At 39.6% G+C, this 15,351-nt stretch overlaps 1 protein-coding gene across 3 annotated transcripts; it reads left to right on the top strand.

Annotated features, from left to right (window-relative positions):
* Positions 1-59: 59 nt before the first annotated feature.
* lamp2 (lysosomal-associated membrane protein 2) lies at positions 60-12,842 on the top strand. Of its 3 annotated transcripts, XM_063494512.1 has the most exons (10): positions 60-230; positions 3,118-3,230; positions 4,943-5,153; positions 5,247-5,408; positions 5,498-5,838; positions 5,936-6,046; positions 6,403-6,457; positions 6,544-6,711; positions 10,465-10,639; positions 11,641-11,750. In XM_063494512.1, the coding sequence occupies exons 1-9, from the start codon at positions 191-193 to the stop codon at positions 10,605-10,607; spliced, it is 1,344 nt and encodes a 447-aa protein (XP_063350582.1). In that variant the 5' UTR covers positions 60-190; the 3' UTR covers positions 10,608-10,639; positions 11,641-11,750. The 3 variants fall into 3 exon arrangements, with proteins under 3 accessions (XP_063350582.1, XP_063350587.1, XP_063350581.1); XM_063494517.1 differs by lacking the exons at positions 10,465-10,639; positions 11,641-11,750 and adding an exon at positions 7,868-10,316; XM_063494511.1 differs by lacking the exon at positions 10,465-10,639 and having other exon boundaries at positions 64-230; positions 11,641-12,842.
* The last annotated feature ends 2,509 nt before the right edge of the window (positions 12,843-15,351 follow it).

Here is a 15,351-nt window from a genome sequence, read left to right as displayed (position 1 = left end):
TAATTAGTCTCCATAAACGAGATTTAAATAGGGCCTGGCTCCACACCTCTTATAGGGCTGGCGCGTCGGTGTCTGTCATATGACTGTCATTTCCTGGTATCGTCGGTGGTAGCTGCATCCAAACACCACTGACTGAGCGTCTCCGTCGGTTGTTTTCTCTCCAGTGGCTGACCCTGCAAACTGCCCAGCCATGATGTCTCGCTGCCTTTTCTTTTTTGTGTTTGGAATCGGTAAGTATCTTCAAAATAGCTTAACGTAAAGAAGGGGGCAGGGGGGAAAATCGCACTTTGTTTCTGAGAAGTGGCGTGATTAAACTTCTGGGACACGCCGGGCCTGTCGCTTCAGGGCTAAATCTTACTGCTGTTCTGGAAAGGAAAATTGCAGAGTATAAACGTAGTTGAAGATATGTGTTCAACTGCACAGACATAAACGTGTTTGCTTAGAGTGAGTATAAAGTACAGGCCTTAAGCGGTTCAGTCGTGATGGCTAGCTGTCGTAGCTTCATGGCTAATTGTTACATACGTCAACACTAAACTGAAACGCAGCCAAACGGTCGCATGTAGCTTTCAAATTTACACATATATATATATATATATATAGCGCTGCTGCTTGTTTTATTACTAGAAAAAAAACAACAACAAAAAAGCAACAAAACTCAGAAATAAAAAGTAGCTGTTTCCGCGTTAATTTTGCAGCTAATGTTTTGGACAACTATCGCTGGTGTCTGATGACTTGGTGATTAGATAACACCAGGTTTGGAAGCGAAAGTTCCAGTTAATCATGAAGCCTAAACCCTTCGGAGTCCTATCCTCTGCTGGATAATACTGGCCTAAAACAGGTCAAGGTTACAAGAGCAGAAATGCATTAGAAAGTGCGACATGAAACGAGCCGTAGCTCCGATAGTTAGCATTAGCTCTTTGACAGTTTGCTGGGAATTGGCACGTGACCGTGAAGCTGAAACGATTTACCGTAGAGCTAAAGTGTAGCATAAAAAGCTAAGCAAATACAGAGTAGAACTACAGATCTGGATTATTTAAGAGTCTTTGATTTTACAGACGCTTATTTGAAGTGACGATAACTTCTAATTGCTGGGCTTAGCTGGATAGATCGCTGTTTGTCTAATAGTTTTCCAGTAGTTTTTCTGGAAAGTTCTCATCTATTGCAAGCTGATACGAAAATATGCCACCTTATCGGATTTTTTTTTTTTTTTTTTTTTTTTTTTTTTTTAGCCCTGTTGCAACTATGCTGTGTACTTTCTTACTCTGATAATACTGGGGGTATTTCAGTGCCCTGAAATTTGTGTTAAGGTATAGCTGAGATTGTATATCTGCCTGTAAGAGAGATTTCATAAACACCTGTGTCTTGTGGACTTTATAGGTTTATCACATTACCTGCAGACCTGAGATGATGACAGAGCATGCTGTTAAAACCATAGTTGGCCTATAACTGGACTTCAGCCTTTGTTTAATTGCACGCACATTTTTGTGGTCCGGAGTATCTTGAACATTTAAGTCTGTATTTGTAGTTGTGTGGGAGGGTTGGTTTTTTTTTTTTTTTTCCATTATTTCACCATAAAATGATTTCAAATGACAGTAAACCAGTAATGTGTTCAGAAAGCAACTCTTAAGTTGTCTGTGTAGACACCACACTGGTTCATCTCTTGAGTCGGGTGACTTGTTTGTCATGCTTGGATGATTCATAGGTCAGTGTCAGGTGGTTTCACAAAGGACAAGCATTTCTCTGAAAATGGTCAAGTTTAAGAACTGGACTACAAATGAGTGACATGTCTAAAGAGAAACTTTGAAAGACTTTTAGAAAACTTGGAGAAATATTACTCAAGGCCACTATATTGTGTGTCTTTTTGAAAAGGCCAGGACTGTGTTCAGAGGCTGAGACCTTTGGACACAATAATGCTGACACTCTGGAGTCGCATGATTCTCTTTTTTTTTTTTTTTTTTTTTTTTTTTTTTTAAAGGGGGGGGGGGGTTAAAAATCTAGGCTGGAGTTAAATATTTATATATGCTTTGGAAAGTTCATGGCTACCCTGCAATAATAGCTGTTGGTATTTAAATGTTAAAGAAAAGGTGCTTCAGTGTGTGCTTTAACAGATACTAAACGGAACCATCTTTTAGGAAGGAAAACAGATAATACTGTCAGACCGCTCAGGAAAACACACTATCAGTTTAACTGATAGGTGATGCAGAACAAGTTTAAGCAAGTCTTAAATCAAATGTTTTTTGTTTTTTTTTTTTGGGGGGGGGGGGGGGGGTGTGTTTTTGTGTTTGGTTTTTTTTGTTTTGTTTTTTTTGCTAAACCCCGAGCTTGGTGGCCTAAGCTACTGTGATTTAAAAATTAGCTGCTTCTAAGGGTGAAGAATATTATTATAAGAAGAAGAAGAGGAATTATTATTTAAGGTTTGCCATGATTAGGCTTGCGTTAGTTACATCTGTTGCTGTACATCTGTCATCATGAGTTTGACCTCATTCAGAGAAGGCTGTAAGACAGGTCTTACTATAGGTCATCTCTCCAGCAGGATGACAAAATCAGGTTGGACAGGATGAACGACTAACTTAGAAAACGTCTTATTTATCTGAGATCCCAGCCTTGATAAAGTTATGTTTACATGACCTGCATAAAACAACATGGTGATTTTTGTAGTCCATCTTATCAGTGTTGTAGTTCCACCACAGCAGACATACATGATCAACATTAATCATTAAATTATGAAACTGTTATAGTGTGTGTGCTCCATGGCGCTCTTACACATTTGCTTTACTTTTATTGCAATGTGCTTTGCTTTTTTGGTCATTTTCCATGAGCCACAGCTTTCTGCTTCCTGAACACATGACCAGTCACATTAAAGTGACAGCACACTTGGTATTGGACTTCTTTTTTCTTTTCTTTTTTTAAATGAGGGTGGATTGGTGTGGCTTTTGTGAGACCCTGTGATTGAGTGATGTCATCTTCATAACTTTGCCCACTTGTTGGTCTGAAGGGACTGACTCCCATCCCCTCATCGACCTTTTAAAGCATAAAATGTCACAATTAATGTTTCTTATGAGTAAGAATTGTTTGTACAGAAGAAGAAAATGCTAAGTATACTCTTTTTCTTTCCAGTGTTCCAGCTATCACATGGCATTGAGTTCAATGTCACAAAAGATGGAAAGTTATGCCTCTATGCCAATCTGAGGGTCACATTCTCAGTCACCTATGAAGATCTTGACAACCAGGTGAGTGTTTTTGTCTTAGCGATGTGAATCACGATTCTTAAGTCTACAGCAGTCCATATAAATACTGTGCTGACGTGTGATAGCAGCTCTGCTCTTATCAGACCACTTTAGCTGTGACAGTGTTTTTTTCCAGTCATCATGTGAAGAGGAAATGAGGGGGTTCCCTGAAAAAAAACAAATTTTTGCTATTCAGTATTTTAGTTGGTGTGTTTTCCTGGTGGATATCCTGCTCTTGCAGTGTTGTCTTGTGAGGTGTTGTTTAAGTAATCTCTTAAAGTTAATTTTTGTTCTTTCTTTTAAACCCTACAATCTGATCTGTTTATCAAAATGTTACTTTTTACACACACAGTTTTCATATCTTAGTGGGGACATCTAATTGAAATAATGCTTTCCCTAGCTGCTTACCCTAACCATAAAAAGGATGCCTAATCTTAACCCTTAGGTTAAAGTTAGGTTTAGGATAATTGTAACCCTGACACTAAAACCCTATTGAGTTTCAAATGCCTTCAACCTTGTTGGGACAGTCGTTTTGTCCCCGTAAGGGCTGTTGGTCCCATAAGTACAGTAACATTCCAATTTTCGGTCCCCACAAAGATAAGTAAACATGGTACACACACTTTTTTTTTTTTTTTTTTTTTTAAATAGCTTGTCATTTTAAAAACAAAAAAACAGATCCCCACAAATGATTTTTGTTTTAAAACTTGTACTTTTTCCTACATTTGTCAACATCAGTCCATTAAAATGCCTCTAAAGACTGTAATCAACGGGGGAGGGGAGAGACCCTGTTTGCAAATCAGGAGGCATTTACAAACTCTGTGCTGTTCGGGCTTGTCAGGGCAGGTGAAATTTAAACGAATTTCCACTGCTCTTGAAGCCTGCAGGATGAAGGATGGGTGCTAGTCATGATTTAACGAATGTAAAACTGCTCCTGTCAAGTGTTAATAGACTAGGCTACTGTTGGCTAGTAGTTGCTAGTGTTAAATAAGCTTCATTTCTAATCTCTATGAACGCACACGACAGAACTGGTTCCTTAATTTTGACTTGTGGTTTTCAGAATCTGCTTTTGTGCTGATCATTGGCGTTGACTGTATGTTTTACTTGTATCTGTATTTGTTTTTTAAAAAGGGGAAAAAAATATGGACATGTTGGCATAATTTAAAATCTAAAGCTGATTGGAGGTGGTCAATAATCACTGACTGAAAATTAGCTTTCTTGTTTTGCTCATAGATTGTATAGAAGATGGATGCAGCTTCTGAGTCTAAAAAGGGAAGCCCTAGCAGAAATGCCTTGACACGGCTTTCTCTTTAATGACCAGCAGGGGGTGCCTCCTGGTTGAAAACATTTCTGTCCCTTGCTCTGTGACATCAGGAAACGCTTTCATGATAACTTCATGGTTTCTAACACTGTCATGTGATTGAAGTTTATTTTGGTAATTGGTCACAAAAGGTTAGTCAATGACCGATCCCTGGAGAATGACTATTCAGCCTAGGTTGTGATTGTGACAGCACTCAACTTGAGGATTCACAATAGCCATTCTGATGACCTGCATCCATCTTTTATACTGTCTGAGCTTACCCCTTGCTTGATTAGCTGTGGATTCATTTTGTTATTAATTTGAAATGTATTCTGTTTTGCCCATCTCAGAAGTTAAATGTTAAACTTGTCAAGTGTGTTCAGATTAAGTTCCTATGATAATTTACACTGTCTTTCAGACTCAGACAGCTGTGTTTGCTTTAACTGATGACGCCAATTCAACTGAAAGTACATGTGATGCCACGCGCTCAGTGCTGATGCTTAATTTTGGAGAGGGTCACTCTTTTAGTATGAGCTTTTCCAAGATTGGAGAAAGTTACGAGGTGGACGTAATCACCTTTACCTACAATCTCGGCGACCCTGTCCACTTCCCTAACTCTAAATCAAAAGGTAACGTCTACATCTCTTGATGTGTATTTATTTAAAAAAAACCTTGGTGACAGATCTTCTTACTGACTTCTTGGACTTTTCTGGATTTGTTAGAACCTAGTGTGGCAACGGGGCTTCCTGACATTAAAAACATAGGCATGGATACCTGCTACTCGTGCAAAAGTGAATACCTGATCGAAAGTGGTGATGTCAACGTGACGCTGTGGGATGTGCTTATACAGGCTTTTATCAGTGATGGCAACAAGAGTTCTGAAAGTAAGTACGCGTGCTGTGACGCAGCTCATCCTGGCTGTAGCGTTTTGTACATTTCTGTTAACGTGTTCTTCTGTTTTCTCCTCGCACAGTAAGCTCCTGTCCTGCAGATCAACCTGTCTCAAGTACAACTGCTGGTCCAAATACCACTACTACCGCTGCCCCTAATGCCACAACTACAACTGTCCCTACCACTGCCCCTAATACTACCACAATTGCCCCCAATACAACTACACTTGCCCCCAACACAACCACAATTGCCCCTAATACAACTACACTTGCCCCCAACACAACAACTACAACTGTCCCTACTACCACCCCGGTACCCACTCTCCCTGTACCCAGTACTGGGAACTACAGCATCAGGGCTGATGAAAATGGCACAGTCTGTCTGCTGGCCAACTTTGGCCTGCGCATTGGTATTAAGGGCGAGGTAGGTTTCATATACTCACAATTGTAACCCCCGCCTTTCACAGATAATTTATCGTTTATTGAGTTTGCTTCTGTTCTGTCTGGCTTAAAATTTACAGGAAATGAATTTGGATCCCAATACGGCCAATGTCTCTGGATCATGTGCTGTCAACAGCAGTGAGCTTATCTTGGCATCTAAAGAAATGACTATCAAGTTTACCTTTACCAATGTAAGTCCTCAGAGGTAAAATCATTTATTCATGTGGTAGATCAATGTTGTCAAACTTTCTAAGAGTCACACTGCACATATACTTATTTCTTAGCTGTTTTACTGTCCTTAACGTGACAACTCCACTTCCAGGAAAAGAAAAAGTAAAGGGTGGTTATGTAACCTTGTATTATCAGTGTTTACTTCACAGACAGGAAGTATGAAAACCTGAAGTTATACAACTCATTAATTAAAAGGAAAAATGCTAAGTGCTTTTATTTTAAAACTCCGTGTCAGTGACGGGTATTTAAGAGCTTTTGGGGAATGCCGTTGACTTCAAAATGAAGCCTTCAGTTTTCTGTTTCTAAACTTTTACAGGACACAAAGAAATTCCGTCTGCATGCTCTGAACATCAGTGTCAGCACGGGCTCTGGTAACTAAAAGATTCTCGTATAATCACATACACCAGGCAATGCACTGAGAAGAAGGCCAACTCTGTGCTGTCTTTCTTCCTTGAAGGTCATTTTTCTGCCGAGAACTCCAGCCTCAATCTGTGGGAGGCATCCATCGGCAGCTCCTACATGTGTAACAAGGAGCAGACCTTCAACCTCACCGACACACTCACCATCTACACCTTCAGCCTGCATGTGCAGCCCTTTGGAGTGAACAAAGGTGTTTTCAGTACAGGTAGGTTATTTTTGAAATCTCTTATCACCTGGTGTACAGACAGTGGCTGTGATCATGATCAGAATAAGGCAAATGTTTTATGGATTTATCAGTGCTGGTTAACGGGTTATTATTTAGGGAAGACATTAGGATTTTTTTTTTTATTTATTTATTTTTTTTAGTGGTGTTTTGAGAACTGTTCAGTAATCATCCTCTCCCAAACCAGGCTCACACAACTGTGCGTAGTTGTGGATCTGTGACATGCTAGTTTTACCTGTTGGAGTTTGGACCCAGACCTCAATTTCATAAGATTGGTGACTTAAAACAAAAGTTGTCTTGCATAATTTAAAACAAAACAAAAAAAGGGAACCTCTGTAAGGTTCTCTTCATAGTGCTGAAAAATCTCCCGTGTAGTGCTTTGCTTTTGGTGCATTGCATTTTTGTTGCTGATAAAATGTTTAAGGTAATCGCCACCATGTCTAATTGCTGGAAGACTTTCATCATATCCAATCTAGGAGAAACACAACACCTTTAGACACACAGTTTTGTTATCCTGTTAATTTAACACTCACTGTTGCACATGTTTGCTGCCGATTAGCCATTACTGCTCTCTTAATTGTAACAGACTGACTTTTATGTTTTATATTTGATGGTTAATGAGTGCACTGGCTAGGTTAACATTTGTGTGACTGCATTGAAATTCCAGATGGAAGAGGTAAAGATCCGTGCTGTTGCAAATCAATATCTAATCGTAACTACTATCAATATTGGTTCTTTTTGAGAACTACAGGCAGTGCTAGCACTTTAAATATCAGGTTTTCCTGCATATAGAAAGAATTTGGGTGCCCCAGAGTGAGTTTTATACATGCAGTTTACTGACATCACTGAAGGAAGCTGTGCTTTTTATTGCCTTTGTAGTCTGAAATTAAAGCACTAAACAACATGAAAATGAGGTCTGGTTCATCCACCTAATTACTTCATAAACATCTACAATTACATCTGTCATTAAGTCTTGAGTTGAAAGAAATGAGACTTTGGTGTTGTGTGCTCTAAAAACAAAAAACTACAGATAATCTGACCTGTTGTCCTGCTGCTTCACATGTCTGTCTAACAATGTTTTTTTTTAAATCACAAACACACTGTTCTACCTGCTGACTGACTCTCTCTTTATCTGCAGCCCATGAATGTTCAGTGGACGACCCCAACATCTTAGTCCCAATCATTGTTGGCGCTGCTCTGGCTGGCTTGATTCTCATTGTAGTGATTGCTTACGTGATTGGTCGAAGAAAGACTTACGTTGGATATCAGACTCTTTAAATTCATATTGCAGTCGATCTTGTGATGTTATGGGGGTTCCCAAGCCTGGTCCTTGGCCTTCATGGTCACACATTCAGGAGTTGGTCTAAAACTAAATCTACAGTTTTGTGAAATGGCATCAGTGTGGAGGGGGAATCAAAATTTACTGTCTGATCATTGAGGTGTAAAGTTTTGGTTATTTCATAAAGATACAGGATTTTCACTCAAGGACCAGACTTGTCTACCCCCAAGTGTTTGTGGTGTCTTTTTGTTTCCTCATGTTGTTTTTTGTTTTCCCCTGAATGTCTTTTCTGTTGTGCTTTTTGTTAATGGGCAAGTGCAAGATCCATCAAGCATTTGTTTAAATTGGACAGCTGATCATGCAAAAGCCTACCATTACCTTTTCATAAACGAAGCCCCTTGAACGTCTTCCACATTTCTAGCACAAGATGTGTGACCATGTAATTGGTTTCTGTAGGATCCTGCACTCGCTCAGCAGACATTCCCCTTTTTGTTTTTGTCTTTAAAACACATTTGTTTGGATTTCTTTTCTTTTTTTCTTTTTTTTCTTTTTTTTTTTTTAAACCCCCCATTGAAAATTTGAGGTTTTCAGTTGATTTCCACAATGTCACAGCAGCTTTTTTTTTTTTTTTTTTTTTTTTTTTTTTTTCCCTCGCTTTTTTCTCCCTCCCTGGAAGTTCATTAACACAGATGAATGTCTGCTCCTTTTAAAAGGCTGTAGATGAATATGCCTTAGTCCATGTTTGCCCCTGTAGAGCAGGAGAAACATAAGATATTTGTCCTGGTTATGTGGCTCCAGTCATGTCATTGAACATATCAAGTAAGAGTAAAAGCACACATGGCGCTAATGACTTTAACAATGGCTCACCAACAGATTGTTATGAAGACCCCCAGAGTGACAAACCTGTGTGTGATGAAGTCATTGTTAGTCATTACATTTGCACATGCTCTGTTCAAACTGAAAGTTGTGTGGGGCGGTTTTCTCTCTTCCTCCCCCTCAGAAGACATTTTGGCATTATGTTTAGAAAAGGGATCGTACTATTGTGTAGATATTCGCTTTCAGCACAGATGATTCTGAAATGGGGATATTTACATGTAAATGCACTTAAACACTCTTTATATTTTCTTACGTTGACTCTGCTGTCACATGATCTCACCTGTGTAAAATTCTGGGCTTTGGCCTGAGCTCTGCAGGTGGCTGCTGCTGGATCAGTGGGTGTTAAAGCCCCTGAAAACTTTGGGTTCAGAACTCTGCATCTTTAGATATGTCACTGAACTGATTGAGTAGGAATGATTAAAAAATGGTGCAGAAATGGTTTGACGTGTTGGGGAAACTTGCAATTCTCTTGCATCTCTCTAGCTCACAACTTGACACGTTCATATCATGTTTGGTTAATCTGTGTGCTACAACTCTTAACAAAGTCAGTCCAGTTTTCCAAATGCCAAACTGTTTCTGTTAGGTTTCAGCTTACCTGTCTCTTTAAGACCTCATCAGGCTGTAGTTTCATCTGATTATTCTAATAAATGTGCAAACAACCACACAACTGCCAGGATAACTTTAATTGGTGTGCTGAAATTAGTGATAAATTGACATTAAATGGATTTTTAAAGAGGCTGAAAGTAGGTTTTCAGGACCTTTCAAATCAGGGAGTTGGAGCAGAGTAGCACAGTTGCGTATTGCAGGCCACAGAATGTGTTCTTTGTAATGACAGACAGGCTGTGTGACACAACAGTAGCTGTATGTTAATTCAAGCAGAGTACTGTTTATTGTTCCAGCTTGTCGCAGCCAGAAATCATTACTTTTTTTTTTTTTTTTTTTCCAAGATGCTTGTGAAATTTTGCTTTTCCCAGGTCACTGTATATGTGTATAGTTAATGGCACTTAAATAAGAGCTTTGACTTTTGCTTGTGATTGTTGCTGTTTGTATTTCAGCTTTGTACAAGTTGCCTTAATGATGAAGATGGTTTTGCAGCATTAAGAGTTTTAATTAGACACCTATCAAATCATCTAACAAGCTTTGCTCAATAACTTTGTCCTGTGCATTCAGTAACTCACTGCTTACTCGCTGCGTGATTTTTTTTTTGGCTGCTTAATTTCCCTCCACTCGTGGAGGAGAGCGCACACACATAAAGGGAATCTGTGCTGCAAGACAATCTCAGTTGTTGTTGTTGTTGTTGTGTGTTATGTGGATGCAACTGATTTCCTCTGCATTCTCTCATGCTGTTAGCTATAATAAATTGGATTTCAAATTGTGTCAGCGGAGCTTTTTAGTGTTTTCTACAGAAATAAAAGAATGTGCTGTTGACCCACTTGAGTAAATGTTTATGCTTTTAATACCTGGGAGAGTTCCTTGTCAGACCACTTCTTTCGGCTGTCCTTTCAGTAACCATATATTATATTTGTCCTCTGTTAAGCCTGTGAGACATTCACCTCTCTGCTCTCTTCACTCCTGTTTAGCTGAGGAATGCCTGGCTGATGGGGAGAGCTTCCTTGTTCCCATAGCTGTCGGAGTTGCCCTGCTTGTTCTCATTCTTATTGTTCTGCTGGCTTACTTCATCGGAAGAAGGAGAAGCATGGCCACCGGCTATCAGTCTTTCTAATTTCTCATTTAGAGCTTTCAGCTATACAAAGGGTAGTTGCTGCCTTTGACTAATTGTGGGAAAAACTACCATTATGTGTTGTATTGATGTCTATGTAGTGTTGACAGGTGTTCAGATTGCCTTCTTGCTGAGAGCCAAGTTGACGCTGTTCTGTCTGTAAATTTGAAACTACAGCTTAGCCTCGCATAAAGACTGGAAACGGTGAGACTGCATCTTTAGATTTAACAGAAGTCTATGTGCCAGCAGCTCAAAAGATCACTTGAGCTGGTTTTCTACATGATTCCTACCCTGAACTCTGCCACACTTTGGCTGATACAGAAACTGCCAGCTCCTCAGGAAAAAGGCTGTGTGATGTTGATCTAATGTAATGAGTGCCATGTTCTGCATACTTCACCCATCATGGCTTAAACCAGGCAGTTCAGTAGTGCCACCATGTACAAAATAGACCATTTCTTGCAGAAAATGGTTTTTAAAAAAAATCAAATGTTTAAGATGCACAAATTAAGCGGAATAAATAAATCTGAGGGACTAAATTTCTTGGCTGGGTGTGATTAATTCAGAAATCCTGTTTGGTTTTTTTTCCCTCTTCATGGCAACAAACAACTTGTACATATTAAAATCCACAGGTTGCATTAACGGTCTGTTCAGATTAACCTGTTAATGAGCGGACTTTAAAGATGCTGACATGACCAGTTTCCAGTGTTTATGCTAAGCTGTGCTGACCAGCTTTGTATCAGCAGGTATAAGAGCGGCATTAATTGGGTTTGGCAAAAAGGCGTTTTTGTGTATTTTCCAAACCTCCATCACTTACTGCACTTACTTTAATAACAATTACACTGACTCAAATCCCTTTTTGTGTGTTTTGACGTATTTATCCCCACCACCACCACCAAAATCAACACTACTGTCGTGTTGCTGATTGCAGTTCTTCTTCTCCCTGCTTCCTGCTGCATTTCTAACCCAAACTTCCCCTCTGAGTGTTTTTCTCCTAAAGCACTAACCTGTCCTTTCTGTGTGTCTCTCTTTCTGTCAGCTGAAGAGTGCTTCCTGGATTCAGATTTGAGCTTTTTGGTGCCCATCGCAGTTGGCGTGGCACTCAGCTTCCTAATCATCCTTGTGCTTATCTCTTACCTGATTGGTCGGAGGAAGAGTCGCACTGGCTACCAGTCCGTATAATTCAACCCCGCTGCGTCTTCTGCCCCTTACAGCTCTTTAAAAAAAACACCTTCCCAGCACTTTCCTGCCCAGATTTATGCTCTTTTCCGTTTCCCGTGAGGCAGCGTCTTCCTAAAAAAATAAATAACCTTTCAGCTTATTTCGCAAACCCACTTTCAAATTTATCCCCTCCGTTTTGCTTTGATGCCAGTGACTGAATAGAGTACCAAAACATTTATGATCGATATTGCATCGTTTGATTATAGATTGCATGTTTTAAAAGTTAAATTTATGGCTGTGATTAGCCTTCCACTTCCTCCTCACTTCCCTTCCGCCACCCCAGAGAGGCTTTTTGCTCTCGGTTTCTGTGCTGTATAATAGTATATGTGTAAATTACTCTCTTGTATAGAATGAATGACACTGATTTTTGATGACATGAATGTACGAGCAAGCTAATAGAGACACTGTCATTAATTTCCCAGACATTCATATTTTTCCACTGAGTCTCTGACCTCCATGTAACATGAACCTCTTTTTGATGCACACACTTGGTCACTTAATTGTAGCTCAATTAAAGGGACGATAACAGGACACTTAACCAGCATTGGGACCACCTTTGTGTTTTTTTTTTTTTGTTTGTTTTAATGAGTTGTTTCTCACTCATGGTAGGAGATTTATATTTTCCTGAAATGTACATTTGTTTACACATGAGTACTTGGTGAGTTAATCATGGTGGTGTTCCCTCGTAACCCTGTGATATTTGAAAAAGCTCAACAAACGCAGTAGACTCAGGCTTACACCGGTCACCCGGATCAAACCGCATACTACCCCATCCATGTCATAGTACACTAACGACAGGTGAAGTTCAGGTGTGAAGACGTTTCCTCGAGTCGCACAGTTTCGTTCATGTGATTCTGAGCGTCCGGTCACTCCCCGACAGTTTCGTGCCTTTCTGTTGTGCACCTCTCGAGTTGCTTGCTTGAAGCTTGTCTCCATCTGATGAAGAATGTGATGTGATGTGATGAGCTTGTTTGACACAAGTGGGGAACAAATTAAATAAAGTTTGGTTCTTGTTTTGTATCATTGTCATTTTTTATTTTTTTTTTAAACTGTTTCTACTTTGCTTTACTTGTCAAGGTGCAGACCTAGCTAGAAAACTCATGTCCTGACTGTCCTATTGATGCTTAAAGCAGGATCATTTTAAAGTCTTTGGTGATAACCTGCTTTAAAAAAAAAAATCTTCAGTGATAATGTTGTTTCCATTGTAATCATGCAAAACTAAGAATGTTTCAGAAAATGTTCACACAAAGTTGGCAAACATTACCTTCTACTTCTGTCAGTTACTCCCTTTAGGGATCGCCACCACGGATCACCTGAGCATCTTCCACATCTGTCACACCAACCCTCTGCATGTCCTCCTTCACTACATCCATGAATCTTCTCTGTGGTCGTTCTTGTTTCCTCCTAGCTGGTAGCTCCATCTTTAAATATCTACTGTTCCTCCTCTGCACACATCCAAACCATCTCGGCTTTGTTCTCTAAATTTGTCTCCAAGTCACTCACCCTGCGCTTTCCCTCATCTTCAGCTCAGCCTCCTGACATTTTGGCCGTACCGCCATCACCAAACCATGCATCAGAGCTGGTCTCGCTACTCTTCTGTCATGAATCAGCCCTGATATTCTTCATCCTGGTTGCACTCTATTCACCTCTCTCATGCACTCCCCATTGCTTTGGATGGTTTGCCTCAAGTATTTCAAATTGTCCACCTTCACTACCTCTACTCTTTGCATCTTCACTGTTACACCTGTCTCCCTCTCATTCACACACATGTATTCTGTCTTGCTTCCACTGACCTTCATTCCTCTTCTTTCCAGAGCATTCCTTCATCTCTCCAAGCTCTTTCACCTGCTGCCTTCTCTCCCTACAGACCACAATGTCATCTGCAAACATCATAGTCCACAGAGACTCATGCCTGACCTCATCAGTCAACCTATCACCATAGCTTCATGGTCAGGATTCATTCAACCTTAGACACACTGAACACCTAATGGGACTTCACCCAACCTGTGTGTCAGTGGATTGTAATTTTGATTAGTTTCTTGTCAACCAGTGACAAGAAAACGTGTTACCCTACTTTTAGTACTTAAGAAATTAAAATAACCTGTGAACCTCATGAGCTGCTACATCACCAACATGCTAGTTTAAAAAAACATTCCTCTAATGCAGGGATATCAAACTCGTTTTATACTGTGGGCCACATACGACCCACTTTCATTTTAAGTGGGCCAGACATGCAAAACACTCCTTTCTGTCAGGTTAAGATGTTTACCTTCAAATGTAATCCCTGAGATATCTTAATACACAAAAAAGAAATGCAAATCATCTCTGCTGCTAAGAAATAAATGTGTGAAATTGCTCATTCACCGGACTATCCTGTCATTATAAAATAGAACGTTTTTTCTTTTGTAAATTGACAGAAAAATGTTTTTTTCAGAAAAAAACTGGAAATTTTCTATCCTTTAATTGATCATCTTTTAGTTAATTACTTTGGTGTAGTAAGGGTGGAGGCCTTTATCATTTGGAAACGTTATAAAGTTGAAAATGTTTTAAAATGTTATAAAAAGCCATCTAGTGGGCTTGATTGGCATTCTTGCTGGGCCATTTCTGGCCCCTGGGCCATATGTTTGACACCACTGCTCTAACGCAATCTGTTAATTTTCATTTTCATTTCATAATGTTGTTTGGAGGATGTTTTCCCACCTTAATATCATTGTGGGAATGTTTCATAAAAGATTAGAGTATAATCTGGTACTCCAAGCCATCCTCAACATGCTGCAGGGAGAATGTGATGTCTTAGTTTAACTTTTAACATTTTAGGAACATTATATAAAGAAAAATAAACTACCCTCTCTGTGTTCTTTGAATAATTAATTAATTAAAACATGTGCTCGATAACATCATTAGAACTTGTAGGTGACTATTGCCAGTGTCGTAGGAACTTTCCCTACAAGCTCGAGAGTCTTGTGACTAAACTGCATTCAAAGGTTAACGGGCGTAAACATTCACACTGTTGAACAATCAAATGGCCTAAACTGTGCATTTGACTTTGATTGGCTACCTGCTTTTTATAACCTGTAACAAGCACACACAGCCGGGACTCTCATGCCAGCTACTGACATGAAAACAAGTTGACCCTGGAGTTGCACAATGCTGAACTGATATGGAGACGAGTATCAATGTTGACTTTGTATAAATGGGTTTCTGACATTTTATCTGACCTTGAAGCAAAAATGTAGAAAAAGCATTTGAGTGGTACCCCTTCTTTTTTTCAACAACTGTGGTTGACAAAAGAGAGACAAAGAGCTGCTGCACTGGGGCATGAAAAGCTAAGAGAGAAGTATAAAATAAAACACGATACTCCCTTTGGTAGAGCCCCCTCTTGTTAATCTCTTATTACTCTTCAGTTCCTGGATGCCTGCAATTGTATTACCCTTATCCATTTCAGGACTTCTTTAGCCAATGTTTCAACCTGCTTCCATGTCCTGTGCTTTTTATTCAATTTTTGTGGTTAACGATTCAAAAAGTCTGA

The sequence above is a fragment of the Pelmatolapia mariae genome, linkage group LG2 (genome assembly GCF_036321145.2).
Source record: "Pelmatolapia mariae isolate MD_Pm_ZW linkage group LG2, Pm_UMD_F_2, whole genome shotgun sequence".
NCBI classification, from domain to species: domain Eukaryota; kingdom Metazoa; phylum Chordata; class Actinopteri; order Cichliformes; family Cichlidae; genus Pelmatolapia; species Pelmatolapia mariae.
Note: the sequence above shows the minus strand (reverse complement) of the source record. Positions and strands in the feature narration are given on the sequence as shown.

Bases quoted from the DNA above. Each gene is read 5' to 3' on its own strand.
- lamp2 (XM_063494511.1), top strand. From the start codon at position 191: ATGATGTCTCGCTGCCTTTTCTTTTTTGTGTTTGGAATCG. The intron at 231-3,117 runs GTAAGTATCTTC...TTTTCTTTCCAG, and splicing joins CTTTTTTGTGTTTGGAATCG to TGTTCCAGCTATCACATGGC. The intron at 5,839-5,935 runs GTAGGTTTCATA...TAAAATTTACAG, and splicing joins GCATTGGTATTAAGGGCGAG to GAAATGAATTTGGATCCCAA.